The sequence below is a fragment of the Contarinia nasturtii genome, unplaced genomic scaffold, assembly GCF_009176525.2.
Source record: "Contarinia nasturtii isolate CC-2019 unplaced genomic scaffold, AAFC_CNas_1.1 Cnas_scaffold_3175, whole genome shotgun sequence".
Lineage (NCBI taxonomy): Eukaryota > Metazoa > Arthropoda > Insecta > Diptera > Cecidomyiidae > Contarinia > Contarinia nasturtii.
Window position 1 is genome coordinate 93,542 of NW_022200487.1, and position 16,316 is coordinate 109,857.

Here is a 16,316-nt window from a genome sequence, read left to right on the forward strand (position 1 = left end):
TCAATGTGTTTTTTTTGCGGATAATAAAATAACTATACTAAAAATTATTCATTCTTTACTTCTTCAGCATTTAAACACCAATGATGATTATTAATAATAATTTCTTTAAATTTTATTGGGATTACAGTTAAAGTTTATAGTTGTTATTTCGAGACATTATCTCAATTACAATAATTAGATGATAGTATTTTTGAAATCAATAATCGTTGAAAACTGGTTTCAATCATATGCTTCAAGCTATCAATTAATGTGATTGAGCTATTTCTGAAAAGAAATTCAGAATATCATCAATCGTGAAATCAAGTGTTATCATTGAATTCGCATAGCAGCGGGTTATTTGTTCCTCTAAATATTTGTATTGCACAATAAATTCTTCTTGCATGGCGCGCCATACAACTTGCAACAGATTTTCTTCTTCACATAAATGTTTTTCCACCTTCTTGTAGAGACTTTCAAGGCCCTTCTTCACTTCACGAGCAGGATATAAACCGATCACTTTCCGTAGCTCTTGTTTCGAATACGCCATTTGATAGCTTATTTCAGTTTCTTTCACACCTTGACCAACTTTTTGTTGAACACCGTCAAAAAAAAGATTTAGTTTTTCCAGCGGTCTTCCAAAATATTTTGTCACATAAGCACGCAACGCTTCATTGTATTTAACTTTGGCTATCTTCTTTTGTTCGTCGAGCGAAGATATTTTTAAATAAGCTAAAAGTGAATGCATGTGATGAAAATTTTCCATACGAACTACTTGGTCGGGTGTTTTTGGATGTTCACTGGCATGTACTGGAATGTGTTCAAAAATGGCATCAATCAATTGAATGTACCTAAGGGGAGAATCACAAAAGAAAAGAATAAAATTAATTTTAAATAATCGACAAACAATCGAAAATAATCGAAAAAGAATCAATAAGAATTAATTAATAATAGAAAGTTATGTACCACTTATCCAGGTCAGTACGTCGTTCCGTTTTGCGGAAGATATTTTCGGCAGTATTTGAAAATTGTTCAAAATTTTCAACATATGGTAAAAGACCACATTTTGAACGACGCGGTACCTAAATCATATAGGAAATTATGGAAATAAATTAATCAACATAATTTTTAGAAATAATGAAAAATTATCGTAAGTAACGATCCTTCAGTGAAACGACATGGCACCATTTCAAGCGCTTTTTTGCATTTTCACATTTTCATGCATAAAAAACACTTTAATCGTTGTTTAGTCTCTTTCAATGTACAAAATCGATTAAATATTGAAAAAATAATACAAATTATCCCAAATATGGACGTGAGAGATGAATTTTGTTTGTGCTTTTTACATCGCAATGTAAATTTTTTTCTAGAGCAAAAAATCACTACAAATTGAATCAATATCAAACCAAATTAAGTTTTAAATCTTTCATTGGATACTTAACAATAAAATAAAAACACGAAAAAATTTAATAATTTCAAAAAATAGTTTTCTTTCACGCAAAATCATTTTACACTGAACTTGCAAAATCAAAGTGTAAAATGACGATTCACACTGGGAAGAAACAACTTCAGTGTAAATGGGAGGAATATAATGAACACATTCATGTTCACACTGTTCAATTTCTTTGAGTACATTACAAAAATAAAATAAAGAAAAAAATAAAGTATGACGCATATAATAGGCTCACTCTTAGGGGGTGGGAATTTTGAAAACCCCTTGGGGTGGTATGTTGGGGGTAAAAAATAAAAAAATTCTATCGGTGTAGAATTTTGAATTTTTCCCCAGTGGAGATGGGGTTGCCCCCAATTTTTCAAAGGTTCATCGGATCAAAAAATATTGTACTACAAAGTTGTTCAGAATTTTGACAGTGACATCTCATTATTTTTTTCAATTTTTTCACGTTTCTGTTCATCGATTTGAACGAAATGCAAATAACCAACGCAGAAGCACAATTGTATTAAATCGCGACATATACTTTAAATATGATTAAATTTGTCGGCCATTCCGCCATTCCGCCATTCCGCCATTACGACAACTCATTCCAACAATAAAAACAATTAAAGCACAGACGTCTACTCATTTTTTTTTTCACAGGATCGATTATAAAATCAAATCTCAAAGAAGAATGTCAAAAAGTTATCCAGCTGTCAGTTTAACTCAAAGAGACAACCATATAGATTTGACAAGGTTCTTTATGCAATGTTGTTTGCTCAAGCATTTTTTACTACTTGCTTACACTCACCGTTCTGAGTGTAAATTTAAGTTTGCATGATAATTGCTTTTGCCATACATGTTAATTACCAAACACATCGGAAATTATTTCACATAATGATTATTAGGTACCTTTGACTCAATAATTGACTGCAATTGGATATTCATAAATTTGTCGAAATTTCGCTTAACTTGGACCAATGCTGATGCGAATGTCATGCTTAAAAACGAGTGCGCGTCTTGTGCTGACATTACATGCTGCGTCAAACGTACCAGTACGTACATGGAATAACTGAAATTAAATGAAAGTTTTAAGAAGAAAAGTTATGTGATGACATTCAAAGTGATATTCAAGCAAATATAATTAAAATAAAATACTAACAAACTATCTAACTTCTCAAAACCGTTAATAAAACTGTTTAACTCTGATTCCAAAATGTTGAATAATGAGGTCATCATTCGGCGAACTTCCTCATTGATCTGGCGATCCATCTTCTTTTGTGGTTCCAAAACACCTGAAAAGACAGAACATAGAAAAAGATATTTTGGTTTAAATGAATTCCTATTATTTTACCTTCTTTATCATTGCCATCACATGGACCGATACTAGTGCTCATGATACCATCCAAAGTAGTTTGTGTATTTTTTGTGGTGGGACTCAGAACATCAAGTTGGAAAAATTGAATGGAAAAGTGTTGTTCACTCAATGCCACTGGTTCCAATTCGGTCAGCACTTTTTCCATAATCGTTTCAAAGCGTTGACGTTCATTGGCGTCCAACCCATTTGTCCATTGTTCTTTGCTAATGCCAAGTATTCCATATGGTTGTGATATTTGTTTCGATTGTGGACTTTTGAATTTACTTGAAATTGATGTATTCATTTCGTTATCGTTAAGCAATTGTAGCGATATTGACGATTTGGCAAAATCAAAGAACTGCCTCAATTCCCGCTCATAAAGTTTGCCTATCGTTCGTTTCGTGATTTTGCGGCCATTGGTGGATGAAGGAAGAACAAAAAAACATTATTCGATTAGTTTGAACTCTCATTTTGTTAGTATGAGTTGTAAGAAAGTAGGGGGGGGGGGGGGTAGATGGTGGTAGAATCATATAGAAAACAATGAAAATAATCGAAACTAAAGAAACAAATAATGGAAAAATATTTTACTCATTGCATTTGTGTAAACTTTTGTCAAACCATCGTATGCTTTACGATCCATCGACTTGAGCCAATGCATAAGATCTTTTTGGCCATATAGTGCTTTATGCACGTCGCTATGTATTTTCAGAACCAATTCACCGCTTCCCGATGATGCAGCATTCAACTGTGATTCACCCAAATCATTTGCACAGTGAATAAACATATTATTTAAATGGCGACTAATTGTTTGTGAAAACTGAGCTTTCCACTTGTCAAAACGTTTGCGTTGATCTTGAACGGCTGTCAATCGTAAAAGTGCCGCATCAATATCACAGTTCATTGCTGTTTGTAATGCTTTTCCGGCGTCAATTGCAGCTTTCAAGCCTTCTGGTGTTTTCAAATCCGTCTTGTTCAATGCATCTTGATATGGTAAATCTAATTGTGTTATTAATTTTTCTAGTTCATTCAATAGTTTGATGTTATTTGTATTCGCAACTTCAATCATTGTATTTTTCTCGCCCATTTTCTCCATTGTGTCGCGTACATGACACAAGATTTCATCGTATTCATCAAATCTTGCCTCGACCAAATTTGCCTCTTCGATAGCTGCTTCGATTTGTTCTATCAATGCATTCACCTGTTTTTCAGAGGCCAACACACTTTGTACTTGTGCTCCGTCCAAGTCTTGCAATTTTTTACTCAATTGTTCCATGAATTGTTCGGCATCGGTGATAGCCAGGTTAGAATTAGAAATTAATTTGTTCAATTCCTTCTCTTCTTTTTCGGTGAGTGCTTGAAAATCTTCAAATTCATCGCTCTCTTCGTCAACAATTGACCCACTACCATTGTTCATATCGTCAGTGTGTTGAATTTTCTCCGGCGACTGCTCCTGCAGCCATATTTGTGGAACATTCACGAAAATTGCTCGATTTTCAGGAACTTTTATATATTTGTTTATCTGACGATACAACACAGTGATGAAATTTTGACGCTCATGCAAATTGGCTGCAAACCATTTGAAACTTTTTTCGCAAACAATATCAAATTCATGAATTGGTTCGGTCGTTGAATCGTTTCTTCCATCAATTGTTTTTATATCGGACATTTGCCACGTACGTTTTTTTCGATATATACCTGGGGATGAATCGGAGAGAAAAAATATAATAATACTAGAGATTCAATGGAATAAACCATTATCATTTTGAAAATATACTTTTTTTACCTGCATTTTGTTTTACTTGAACTAATATTGGAATCGAATGAGCCTCTGCAACAATACATAAATACGAATTTCGCTTCTTTTTGTGCCACTTTTGGACATTACAAACGGATAGAATTCGTTCATTAGTAGCGTCAAACACTTCTTTTTGTAACAAATACTTTATACCAGCCATGATGAAAATTGTGGGCGAATCAGCTATTTACTTATCTTTACAGTAATTAAACCTTGCTTCAGTTCCATTCATAAAACAAAAATCAAGTCAATTATCACACAGTTTTTTCTCTCTGTAGATTACAAAAAATTAATGGCTATTATTATGCAAAACAATTTTAATTTATTTGTTTCTGTCAAGTTCAATGTTTGACAGCTGTCAAATATTGTATTTATGCTTATAGGGGAAGTACATTTAAGTACATTTATTTCAACAACCGAATTGAATTTTCTTTATCCATTTATTAAATATGAAATAGTCCAGATTATTCAAATGATTAAATATTAATTAATCGAAGCAAATCTTTTCTGTCGATAGTTGTTGAATCTATGCACCCACTTTTCCATTCGATTGTCATCGTCTCCGAAAACCTGCAAATGAAAATGAATCAATACAATATTTTATACAATTTAAATATTTTTAAAAGAAGATTTTGAACTTCATTACATTTTGATGAAACAAGGGATCATCGCCTGCATCAATTTTTTGGATTTTTGCTTCGCCTTTAATAATAAGATCTATCATTTCTTGTTTAACATTTGTGTTGTTCACTGATGAAAATGTTTTTGGACGAAATTCATTGGCATTAATTTCACTCAGAGCATCTGTAATTTGACGCTTATCCAAAAATTGCATACTGGCCTCAAAGTTCAGTTTTGGTGGTGTCGGTGTCCGAATTGCACGGATTCTATCAACATACAATGACGATGGCTTTCTCGATTCCATAGAAATACTGCTCGATGAATCCGAAGAACTAGTTGCTCGTCTTCGTTGGCGACTGCGATGTATCGATGGCGATCGTGACCGAGAATCACGTCTCTTTTGTCGTTTAGTTTTATATTTCAACGAAGATTTGCATCGGCTTGATGACGACGAATTGGATGAACTGTCTGAACGATTGCGATACTTAGATGATTTTCGCTCAGGTGTACGATGACGTCGTGATTTTCCCATGTTTGAAATTTCTAAGTTTAAGATATTTTGTTATTTCTCATCGACAGTGATTTAACTAACAACAATAGTAAGAGTGGTAGCGACGATGGATCGTCGACTCACATTGCCGTTATTAAAATCAACAATCAAACAGATAAATGAATAATCAATTTAATTAAAGGAACAATGTTAATTTTTCTTAATCATGGAGTCTGGCTTACTTGCGTAAATTTTCCGTATTATCTTACCAATATTTCTTATCGATTTAGCTGAAAATATTCTAAAACGAAATTGAAATGTAGTTGTCACTTCAGTTTTTTTCATCAGTTTTGACATTTAACCACTTGTCAAATATATTTTTTGTATACAAATGTTCAACAAAGCTGAAACTATATAAAAAAATGAATGTAGCAAATTCAAATGTTGACATTCTTAGAAGTCACAAATTGGTCGCTAAAATTCTGCATCATTAGATTTTCGTTTTTTGCTTTCATTCAAAATTTTATGAGACTTTTTCATAGAGACTTTTTGGCCAATAGGCCTGTTTTAGAGGGTGTTTAGAGGTAAAATCTGGTAAAATTAATAGCATCTTTATACATTTTTTAATTGGCCAATAGGCTTTTAAATGTACAATATAATCCGTTTTTTAAATAATCAAATTCCCAATCGCCGAACTAATAGAATCACAAATTAGTCACTAAATCCGTAGATAGTTTGAAAGGCAATCGCAAAATCGCTGGGCAAAATCCATCCTCATTTTAGGTTATATCAATCTCATTTAAATTTTGAAATGTAAAAACATTGTGAAAAAACAAAGGAATCACAAGCAAAAATCGAGGAAAAGTACTACTGTTATCACAATGCCTTCAAGTGACGGTATTTGAAGATTATTTGGAAGTGCTCAAAGGTCCATTCTCAACATATAACATATCAGCAATCGGGAACGTCATATATATCTCTTTCTTGGCGATTAATAAAAAAAAATGTTGACAAGTCTACGACTTTATTTTGGTACATATTTTAAAAGTTTTAATTCATGCGTCAACCATATTGCTATGGACAAAAGTATTAAAGATCCTGATTGATGTGCAGCAGCTAATGGAACAGGTACATAGGTAAGTAATGTGGTGATGCCTAATCCAACCTGCCGAATAAAAGCATACGTGATGAGAAAAAAATTAAACTTAAATTTCATTGACTATAGTATTATTTTAAATGCATATGATCGGCTGAGAATAAAAGTGACTTTAAGTTTTTTTAAACCGTCTCCATCTTATGTAAATCCTGTACAAATTATGAGACATTTTTAAGATTTTTTCTGCTTAAAGTCGCTTTTATTACCAGCCGTACATATAATGTAAGTAATTGAACAGATTGGAACCTGAATCCACCCCATAACGGCCAGTGCTGTAGCAGCTGTATAAATTATAAAAGTAAAATCATGAATTAATGCTGTAAAAATTATTAAACAAGAATTACCCGTATAAGCCCGTTTTGGTAAATTCACTCGTTTTGACAAAATATATAGTCCTGTAATCAGACCAAGTGTCGAGATTCCGAGAATTCGATGATCAAATTGCACTGTTGTTGGATTTTCAGTGAAATTTCGAATAGTTGGTGAAAACGCTAATATATCCGATGGAATCCATTTGTCAGCCATTTTTGGAAATGAATTATATACCAAACCCGCATCGAGTCCCGCCACAAATGCACCTGTTATATTGTAAGATTTATACTAGATTAAACAAATTGTTCAATTGCATCGGACATATACCTGATACGGCCGTTAAGAAAATAAGTCCTTTTGTTGAATGTGCCAGTGCACGGAATCGAAGTGCTGCTTTGGAAGCGATCGCCCGAAACTGTCCATGTGATGGCAATGCTTGTGCTGGGCACAAATGATCAAGTGCTGACCATAGAAAGCCCGTGTAAAGCAAAAATGCTAATGCCAAATGCGATGCAAGACCTTCCAAAAAAAAGAACATTCATTTTAAAAATAAACAAATTCATTTTGAACAGAAGGCACTTTTTACGATATTGTGAGACTCGTGGAACATCTTCTGGCTTATGGAACCGATCTTCTAACCCGGACTTAACCTAAATGTAAATAAATAATTAAGATTAATTTCAGTCACGGCCTATGATTTATGATACTATCATTACCATATACCATCCCATTAATCCTTGTGCGCCAATCAATGCACCCAAAAGTAATACTCGTAATTTCATTCCCGCCTTCAAGTGGCCCTTATACCTGAAATATAAGAGTGTTGAATTCGAAAAATGAAAGAGATAGGAAAAAAATAGGAGAGAAATGAATAATATACAGTTTAAAAGTAAAACAATGACCACAAATAAATTTTAAATCGCCTGAACATACAACATTGCTTAAATTTGAGATTTGTTAGTTGTAATCGATCCTGGAGAAAAAAAGTACTCTACACCGCTAGTAGGGGTTGACCTGAATGCAATGTAAAAATTTGCTTTTATAAATTGTTGTATGCTGTGGCGTTGTTTTGATACTATTGTAAATATTGTTATCTATTTTTGAGCGACTTCAGTTTTTTTTATATTTATCTGTGGTTATTGACCACTATAGTCAAGCTACAGATTTATAGACATATAGGAAAAACTTATACCAAAAATATCCAGCGGGGAAAGCAAAAACTGCACCAATTAAACGCCCCCAACTGCGATGAGCATATTCCATGAACCAAATCCATTTAAATTCATTCAACGTTATCTCCTTATTTGTGCTACAAAGGAAAAAAATCAAAGGAATTGTTATTTTGTTATTTTGTTCTACTGTACGTACATTTTGAACTCTGGAAATTTTTTATATTTTTCAAACTCAGTCGTCCACTCTTCTTCGGTACACGGCAGTTGTTCACCCAGAAGTTTCCACGTAACCATCGATAAACCTGATTCTGTGAGCCTTGTCACTCCACCTAAATGTAAAGAAGTTGGTTCGGTAAATAAAAATATCCGAAAACAGTTTGTGATTTAGGCAAAGTTATTTATTAGATACATTTGCGGTATTAGCAAATTATTTCATAGAACTTTTTACTTTGTCAAACATTTTGTTCGCGGGCAATACATTAATACTTTTTTGAATTCGGGTCTAAGGCCGAATGTAGAACTTTACGCACGCTACAGTATGTTATATAATAGTAAGTAGCTCCACCTAATATAACTGCACCAAAGACCATTCCAGCGCAACCCAAAAGCCAAGAGCCCACCAATTTTTCTTTTCGAGATTCATTTTGTTTAACTGTATCAGCAAAACGACGCAAACTCATATTGTATGGTCCCCGAAGGCAAACGAAATCAATCTATTTCGAAAACATTTGAATATTTTAATATCGTATCTAATAAATGTTTAGCGTTTTATCTAACATTTTTTGTATGTTGATGAATGGTATTCTTCGAAAATACATCAGAACTTTGAGTCATCTGATTTCTTATCGAATGTAGACCCGACTTCCAATGATGACTTCCGCACCGGATAACATGATTGGCGAATTTTAAATTGATCAGCATTTTTGATTGGCAACACAAAATTCCTTACACTTAATAATAAATTAGTGGCTTTCGTAATTCAACACAATTAATCACACAATTAAATGCACAATGTTTTTAGATCTAATTTGAGGTTATGTTCCACCACAGACAATTTGACAGATTGGATTGATTGCATTTTAAATTTTGTGGAACGAATGGAACTTATTGTTTCTTCAATTATTCATCTCTCAAATCGCTCAATCGTAGGGATACGTGAATTCAATTTTTATAGAGAGAAATTTAAATACGAAATAAAATTCCAATAATAATTAATGTTCTCAAGTAAATCACCTTTTTACTTTTTTAGAAATTCAAAAAACATACAACAACATACTTGACAGTTCTAATTAGACAGTTCTAATTTTTTTCTGAATTCTTATCAACTTTCAATATATTCCGTATCACAATTGTCTTATCACATTATTATTTTGTTTTTTCTTCTCCAAGTTTCGAAAGAATTTTTCATTCGATTCATTCATCATAGATTGTGATTTGCTAAATTTCATTTCAAAAAATTTATTACTTGTGAGATGAGTTTTCTAGGGAAAATCGTGTTAATCAGTGGATCGTCATCAGGAATGTCATCAGCTTTTTTATTTTTTGATTCATTTTTGGATTTCTCAATTGTTTTGAATTAGCTCTGTCCGAATTATCGTCTTTTCTATTTTCGATTTATCTGATCTTAGTTTTTTCGATTGACTTATGTTTTAAATGCAATTTTATGAATAAAGATCTAAAATGCATTATTTAAAAAAAAATCTCAACTGAAATATCTCAAGCCATAACAGCATCACTTTAATTGTCTCACATTTACAGGTATCGGTGCTGCGACTGCATTTCGTTTATCGAAACAAGGAGCAACTTTGGTTTTATCCGGTCGTAATTTGGAGAATTTAAAGGCCGTTGCAAAAGATGTTGGTGCAGACAAAGCGTTTATTGTTCCCGGTGATTTGACACAAGAAGCGGATACTGAAAACCTTTTGAAAAAAGCGATTGATAAATATGGCAAGCTTGACGTTCTAATCAATAATGCTGGTATTTTAGAGACGGGTTCCATTGAAACTACATCACTTCAGCAATTTGATCGAGTCATGAATAGCAACATACGTTCAATTTATCATTTAACCATGTTGGCAGGTATGTAATTCTCGAAATGATCAATTTTGTCTAAAATTGAATAAGTGATTATGATCTCCAATCATCCTTTAAAAAAAAATACTGATGCAAGACATTGAGTTAAAATAAATGATCATAATTATTTTAACTCTTTCATTGTGAATAATTGAAAGAAAAGCATTTACATCCAATTTTTTTATTGGCAGTTCCGTGGCTTATCAAAAGTCAAGGAAATATAGTAAATGTATCGAGCGTAAATGGTATACGATCTTTTCCTGGCGTACTTGCATATAACATTTCAAAAAGTGCTGTCGATCAGTTCACACGATGTGTGGCTCTTGAGCTTGCCACAAAAAACGTACGTTGCAACAGGTATGTTATAATGAGAGACAGTGAAAATTGCCCATATTTTCTTTTTACTCATCTAGATCTAAGAAATCTGTGTTAGACACATAGGTGTTAATTTTTCTACTAATTAGTTGAATTTTTATTAGTTAATTAGTTTCATCATTTTTATTATTTTATTACTTAGTAGTTCTTAGTAGCCACTAAGAAGTAATAATTATTATTTTACTAGCTACTAACAACTACTAATTATTAGGTCTTAGTAGATTTTTTATTAGAATGTTAATAGAAATTTTATTAAAATTTTCACAGTTGCAACTTTCTCTCGCCTTTCAATAGCCAAATGACGCCTATTGATTCAATCACGATTGGTATTCGCTTACTATTCAATAGGCATCACATAGCAAGTTTATATGAAACTCTCGGAGACTCGGTATAGAGCACTCAAACAGTGAAAAAAGTTCAGATCGTGATTAGGTATATTGTGTACCCAGTATTAGGTGTAGCATAAGCTCATTCCAAAACAGCTATTTTTTGATGGGGTTATATGTCATAGAGGGTGGCGACTTGAACGAGAATGAAGACTTGAAGATTTTTATTAATAACAATTACCTTCAAATGGCCAAATTATACAGATTTGCTAATCCAGGTTGAATCTTTTACAAATCCGTAAAAAGTTTTTAACGATTTTCAAAAGATTTTACCTGGATTAGCAAATCTGTACAATTTGGACATTTGAAGGATTATAAAGACTAAAATGGTCTTAACTGATAAAATAAATTCAATTTCAGTATAGGAATGTGAAAAATTAACCGAAATTGTTATTACTAAAAATCACTATTTTTTTGATTTTTAGAAAAAGTTTTCTTCAACGACGAAGACGAAGTCACCACCCTATAACATGTGAACAGGAAGTTTTGAGACTAAATTCAAGCGTACGCATTTTGAACACCAAAGAAGCATTTTGAAAATTTTTCTCAGTGGTAATTAGTTTTATTCATAGGCAATCCGAAAACGCATTTACAGTACACTGAACTGACCATTGTCTTCGATTTTACTCAGTATGCGTCGAACGTACATAATCATGTTCTGGACAACCGATTTTTCGATTTCTTCCAACTTTCTCTCAATCCATCAAACCAATTGTTGTACGTTTCAAGTATTTTGGACCTTCGCCTATAGCATACATCCAAAGACAGACGAGAATTAATTAATTTGGTGACTTTTTGTGAAGTTAAAAAGATGGATTTTTACATGGAAATGCTATTTTTTACAGCGATGTGAGCCGGTTTGACATTTATCATACAAACCGATTTCGGAGCTTTCTCTCGAATTAAATTCATTTGTGTATTGAACGGAACGGAGCAAGCGGAACGTTCCGAAAATGGTTTGTATTGCGAACATACATTCACGTGAATGGCGATGCTTTGAATGTATGAGTGTACAACGTTGATGCTATGCACACAGTACAGCTCGTCGCAGACTGCGATTCGCAGTAGAAACCATTTTTCGAACGTTCCGATTACTCCGGTTTGGTTTTAAGTGAAACCAAAAAAATGATTTGGTTTCGGTTCGTATCGCTGATTTTTATGAAGTGAGCCATTATTGTGGTTTTTTCTGCTTGCAAAGTACAATTTTGTCTTTAATCAAATAGTTCTCAACGAATTTATTGATTTCAACGATATTTGGTTGAGAATGGCGCAAGTAATTGAGGTATAACCTTACGTTTCAGCACTAAGTTTTCGAATAGTGGCTCTAAAACACCTTCCAAAAAAGCTCCCACCATACAAACACCCCTTCATCAAAGTTTTTCAAAATAACCTTACAAATTTAACTTATTGAAGAATAAAGACCAAAAAAATGAAGGCCTATGGCCAATTTTTGGCCTTTATAAAAAGTGGGCCAAAATTCAATTTTTTTACTTTTATAGTATATTTTTTGACTGCACAATTTTTATGTTCTTTAAAAGTGTTTGTCCAGGAGTTACGATCACAAATTTACACAAACGGGGAGGAATGAACGATGAAGCGTACGCCAAGTTTTTGGAGCATTCCAAAACAACACATGCATTAGGACGGGCTGGTCTAGCCGATGAAATTGCCGATGCCATTGTATTTTTGGCAAGTGAAAATGCTTCATTTATTACCGGAATCAATTTACCAGTGGACGGTAATCGATTATTTTAAAATAATCTAATCTAATTAATTTACAATAATCTAATGGTTAACTTTTATTTAGGTGGACGCCATGCTATGTGTCCAAGATAAGTTTACAAGAAAAATGTTTACACGAGCAACAAAAATTGACATGATTTTCAGGGATGTTACGTCGTACCTTTTTGACATGTCGAAAACCTATGGTAGACTACATGAGCAAAATCAAGTGGTCTACATCAATTTGTCGAAAACAAAAAAAACAGCAATTAAACAAATAAATGTAAACAAACATGGATTTTAAATAGAAAAATACAAAAAATTTGGATTTATATTTGAATTCTGTGAATTTTTCGATTCACGGCTCAAAAAATTTGTATACCCTTAACTTTCGTCAAAATCTCTTCAAACTTTGAGAATGTTTTATTTTTTGTGTGAAATGATAACTGTATCTCACAGGTAAAGCTCCCATACATAATACACATTTTTTGTGCGGATATTATAGCATTGACAGTGCTATTCTGTAAGTCTTTGAATCAAGGATGTGTTCGAGCTTTAATGAAAAATTGAACGCTCTACAGGGTGTGCCAGAATAACTGTCGGGTTTATATATGTCTCAAAAAACGACACTTTGGAGTGTAATTTTGATCTAGAAAATAATAGTAGGATTTAACATAAAATTTTAGATTTAGCCTTTGGATTTGATTCTTGCGCCATTTTGTTTGATTACCGAAGCCTGATTATGCCCGTAACTAACAACACCTCTAATGCGTATTCCGAGTACTAATCGTAGTTTGTGACAATATGGCCGTCACAGTTTGGCAAAATCATAATGAATCGATTAAACTGCGTTAAACTGTTAAATTAAAACACTAGAAATAAATGGCTGTGTAGTCATAATTTTGTTACATAATTTTTTTTCTAAATTTATTGTTTCAATTAAGTGTAGAGGAAGTGTAGGTAAGTGTACAACATTTTGTTTCGAAGTGTACCTGAATTTTTTTTTCAAAAACTTGACTTCATTTTTTTGGGGTCCTCATAATTTTGCCCGGGGTAGCTATTTTCTAAATCCAAAGTTTTATGTAATGTATTATGGTCTTAATAAAGTGTACATTAAGTGTAGGTAACAATTTTGCCTTCATATACGATATTACTATGAAATTAAGTGATTTGGCCATACCAGCCATAATAGATTTTCAGTTTTTACATTTTTGAAAATAAAAAATCTTTTGTTTTTTAATTTTGTGAGATTTTCTGTCCACAATATTCAAAAATATTAAATCAATAAAAATGAATTGGTTGACATAACCTCACTTTTGTGTCACAATCGTGATAAACCGATTAAATAATTATTAAAACAATATTATTAAACACACAAATGACAACTAACCTAAATATGAACAAAAATTGACATAAAACTCAATTTATCCGAAGTCTCAACCGTTTTGGGATAAATTTTAGTATGCATTTTTCCGCTCAAATGCCAAAGTGATATATGTTAAGCACTTAAATATTTGAGCGGAAAAAATCTGAATTAAAATTTATCCCAAAAACGGTTGAGACTTCGGATAAATTGAGTTTTATGTCAATTTTTTTTTCATATTGAGGTTAGTTGTGATTTGTGTGTAGAAATAAAAATATTTTCATTTTTTACATTTTTAAAAATAAAAATTCTTTGTTTTTGAAACGCGACTCAAAACTGTTGCATATTTTGTTGATTTTTTTTTCAGTTTTTGTGCCCTATACCGAGTCTCCCAGAGTTTCATAAAAGGTTGCCATTTAGTAGGCAAATAACTTTCATTATTAAGTGATTAAGATGATAAGGAATGCGAGTTTTTCATTCTGATTTCACCAGATGATACAGAAAATTCAATAGTATTTGAAAATCGAAGATAAAAATTTAATTATTTTTTTCATTTTTAGCGAAAGCAACCTTATAACATATGTAAAGAAAGTTTTGAGACTAAATTGAGGCGTTTATTGCGCTACATAACCAAATCAAAAGTATCAACCTATGCACATTAGGGTGGATGAATTTTTCTCGATTTGGCTCTACAGCCCAGAGTAGTTATATAAGCATGAGCTGATTCCAAAATAGCCATTTTTTGATGTGGTTATGTGTCATATAGGGTGGCGACTTCAACGAGAGTGCACTCAATTGGGCATGAAGACAACATTTTCAAAAAAATCGAAAATAATGTGATTTTTAGTAATAACAATTTTGGTTTATTTTTTACATTTCTACGCTTAAATTGATCTTGTTTCATCAATTAAGACCAATTTTAATAATCAATAATCCTTCAAAGGGCCAAATTATACAAATTTACTAATCCAGGTAAAATCTTCAAAAATAGTTAAAAACCAGAAAAATTAATGAATTTCAACAGACAAATCGGTCTGCCAAAGCATGATTTTGAAGGTTTGATACATACTGAGAAAAATCGAAGACAATAGTCCGTTCAATGTACTGTAAATGTGTTTTCGGATTGCCTATAAATAAAACTAATTACCACTGAGAAAAATTTTCAAAATGCTTCTTTGGTGTTCAAATTGCGTACGCTTGAATTTAGTCTCAAAACTTTCTTTACATATGTTATGAAACTCTCGAAGACTCGATATAGAGTGAAAAAAAGAAGATTTTTTTTTCTCAATTCAAGTGGTCTATATATGGTGTGATCAGAACGTAAAAATTTGTCATCTCTGTCACTCAAATCGTTGTCAAATGCTATCTCGCAGTTTATTCTCTTCATATCGTACACACAGTTTAGAGTAAGATTGTGTGCCTGCAGTCATGAGTGCGATATATTTTTCGTATTGTTTTTCAAACGTCACCGTCGAATCTCGTCGCATATCAAAGCGAAACAAAATTCTGTTGCTAGAACATGGCAGAACAGTAGCTAGTTATCAGCACAAAACGAAATTTACATATTTTGTATAATACAAAGTCAATGTTTTTCATTCCTTTGTTAACAAAATATTGTCTCGCATTGATATGCAACCGTTTTGAGTCGCGTTTTGATATGCGACCAAACAATAAGTTGTTTTAATTCTAAAGCATTTAATTCTAGAATAGTATCAATATTTATATCTGAAAAAAAAGCAATGCATTGAATTACCGACCAGTTGTGATAATACCAACGATTGCAAAACTATTCGAAATGGCAAAATCGACACATTGAAAAATATCGAAAAAAGTGGAAAAATCACAAAAATGATGTTTCCGACGTTGAAAATGTAGACTAGAGTTTTCGACGTAGACTACATACACGTTCCAAAAAGTCTTGTCGAATACCATCCCTGATGATTGTGTTGAATAAAATAGATAGTGGTTGACAATAGTGGTTGTTTTGGATGAAGAATTAAAAAAAATGAAATAAACAGAAACAGCCATTTACAACTCTATTACATTTTTGTTTTTTTTTAAATTATATTACATAGATGATGACGTA

The 16,316-nt window shown here is 32.4% G+C and overlaps 4 protein-coding genes across 8 annotated transcripts; 1 reads left to right on the forward strand and 3 right to left on the reverse strand.

Moving 5' to 3' along the window:
- Positions 1-122: 122 nt before the first annotated feature.
- Positions 123-4,882, reverse strand: LOC116349962 (exocyst complex component 1). Its single transcript, XM_031781660.1, has 7 exons — positions 4,549-4,882; positions 3,354-4,460; positions 2,763-3,152; positions 2,571-2,703; positions 2,321-2,480; positions 943-1,058; positions 123-827 (listed from the first exon to the last, which is right to left on the reverse strand). The coding sequence occupies exons 1-7, from the start codon at positions 4,718-4,720 to the stop codon at positions 245-247; spliced, it is 2,661 nt and encodes an 886-aa protein (XP_031637520.1). The 5' UTR covers positions 4,721-4,882; the 3' UTR covers positions 123-244.
- A 99-nt stretch (positions 4,883-4,981) lies between these two features.
- LOC116349966 lies at positions 4,982-6,072 on the reverse strand. 2 transcript variants are annotated; one of them, XM_031781668.1, is made up of 3 exons: positions 5,941-6,072; positions 5,207-5,724; positions 4,982-5,130 (listed from the first exon to the last, which is right to left on the reverse strand). In XM_031781668.1, the coding sequence occupies exons 1-3, from the start codon at positions 6,026-6,028 to the stop codon at positions 5,044-5,046; spliced, it is 693 nt and encodes a 230-aa protein (XP_031637528.1). In that variant the 5' UTR covers positions 6,029-6,072; the 3' UTR covers positions 4,982-5,043. The 2 variants fall into 2 exon arrangements, with proteins under 2 accessions (XP_031637528.1, XP_031637527.1); XM_031781667.1 differs by having other exon boundaries at positions 5,914-6,045.
- Positions 6,073-6,678: 606 nt separating this feature from the next.
- On the reverse strand, positions 6,679-9,427 carry LOC116349963 (cytochrome c oxidase assembly protein COX15 homolog). 2 transcript variants are annotated; one of them, XM_031781661.1, is made up of 10 exons: positions 9,089-9,427; positions 8,877-9,024; positions 8,508-8,640; positions 8,332-8,448; positions 7,856-7,946; positions 7,726-7,789; positions 7,467-7,658; positions 7,172-7,405; positions 7,074-7,108; positions 6,679-6,836 (listed from the first exon to the last, which is right to left on the reverse strand). In XM_031781661.1, exons 1-10 carry the CDS (start codon positions 9,230-9,232, stop codon positions 6,696-6,698), a joined length of 1,299 nt encoding a protein of 432 aa, XP_031637521.1. In that variant the 5' UTR covers positions 9,233-9,427; the 3' UTR covers positions 6,679-6,695. The 2 variants fall into 2 exon arrangements, with proteins under 2 accessions (XP_031637521.1, XP_031637522.1); XM_031781662.1 differs by lacking the exons at positions 8,877-9,024; positions 9,089-9,427 and adding an exon at positions 8,760-8,828.
- Positions 9,428-9,459: 32 nt separating this feature from the next.
- On the forward strand, positions 9,460-13,199 carry LOC116349965 (3-oxoacyl-[acyl-carrier-protein] reductase FabG-like). Of its 3 annotated transcripts, none has more exons than XM_031781664.1 (5): positions 9,460-9,535; positions 10,070-10,390; positions 10,576-10,741; positions 12,684-12,883; positions 12,953-13,199. In XM_031781664.1, the coding sequence occupies exons 1-5, from the start codon at positions 9,526-9,528 to the stop codon at positions 12,979-12,981; spliced, it is 726 nt and encodes a 241-aa protein (XP_031637524.1). In that variant the 5' UTR covers positions 9,460-9,525; the 3' UTR covers positions 12,982-13,199. The 3 variants fall into 3 exon arrangements, with proteins under 3 accessions (XP_031637524.1, XP_031637525.1, XP_031637523.1); XM_031781665.1 differs by lacking the exons at positions 9,460-9,535; positions 12,953-13,199 and adding exons at positions 9,635-9,829; positions 11,571-11,697 and having other exon boundaries at positions 12,684-12,795; XM_031781663.1 differs by lacking the exon at positions 9,460-9,535 and adding an exon at positions 9,649-9,829.
- The last annotated feature ends 3,117 nt before the right edge of the window (positions 13,200-16,316 follow it).

What these genes read in the sequence shown, in the direction of transcription:
- LOC116349962 (XM_031781660.1), bottom strand. Translation starts at nt 4,720, where the DNA reads ATGGCTGGTATAAAGTATTTGTTACAAAAAGAAGTGTTTGACGCTACT. An exon ending in AGTTTACACAAATGCAATGA is followed by an intron (nt 3,153 to 3,353) that starts GTAAAATATTTT and finishes AACGAACGATAG; the next exon opens with GCAAACTTTATGAGCGGGAA. An exon ending in TTTGAGAAGTTAGATAGTTT is followed by an intron (nt 2,481 to 2,570) that starts GTTAGTATTTTA and finishes ATTTAATTTCAG; the next exon opens with TTATTCCATGTACGTACTGG.
- LOC116349966 (XM_031781667.1), bottom strand. Translation starts at nt 6,028, where the DNA reads ATGTCAAAACTGATGAAAAAAACTGAAGTGACAACTACATTTCAATTT. An exon ending in AATACGGAAAATTTACGCAA is followed by an intron (nt 5,725 to 5,913) that starts GTAAGCCAGACT and finishes TCTTAAACTTAG; the next exon opens with AAATTTCAAACATGGGAAAA. An exon ending in ATCCCTTGTTTCATCAAAAT is followed by an intron (nt 5,131 to 5,206) that starts GTAATGAAGTTC and finishes TTTCATTTGCAG; the next exon opens with GTTTTCGGAGACGATGACAA.
- LOC116349963 (XM_031781661.1), bottom strand. Translation starts at nt 9,232, where the DNA reads ATGCTGATCAATTTAAAATTCGCCAATCATGTTATCCGGTGCGGAAGT. An exon ending in TTTCTTAACGGCCGTATCAG is followed by an intron (nt 7,406 to 7,466) that starts GTATATGTCCGA and finishes ACAATATAACAG; the next exon opens with GTGCATTTGTGGCGGGACTC. An exon ending in CCGTTATGGGGTGGATTCAG is followed by an intron (nt 6,837 to 7,073) that starts GTTCCAATCTGT and finishes TTTATTCGGCAG; the next exon opens with GTTGGATTAGGCATCACCAC.
- LOC116349965 (XM_031781663.1), top strand. Translation starts at nt 9,784, where the DNA reads ATGAGTTTTCTAGGGAAAATCGTGTTAATCAGTGGATCGTCATCAG. An exon ending in TCATTTAACCATGTTGGCAG is followed by an intron (nt 10,391 to 10,575) that starts GTATGTAATTCT and finishes TTTTATTGGCAG; the next exon opens with TTCCGTGGCTTATCAAAAGT. An exon ending in AATCAATTTACCAGTGGACG is followed by an intron (nt 12,884 to 12,952) that starts GTAATCGATTAT and finishes ACTTTTATTTAG; the next exon opens with GTGGACGCCATGCTATGTGT.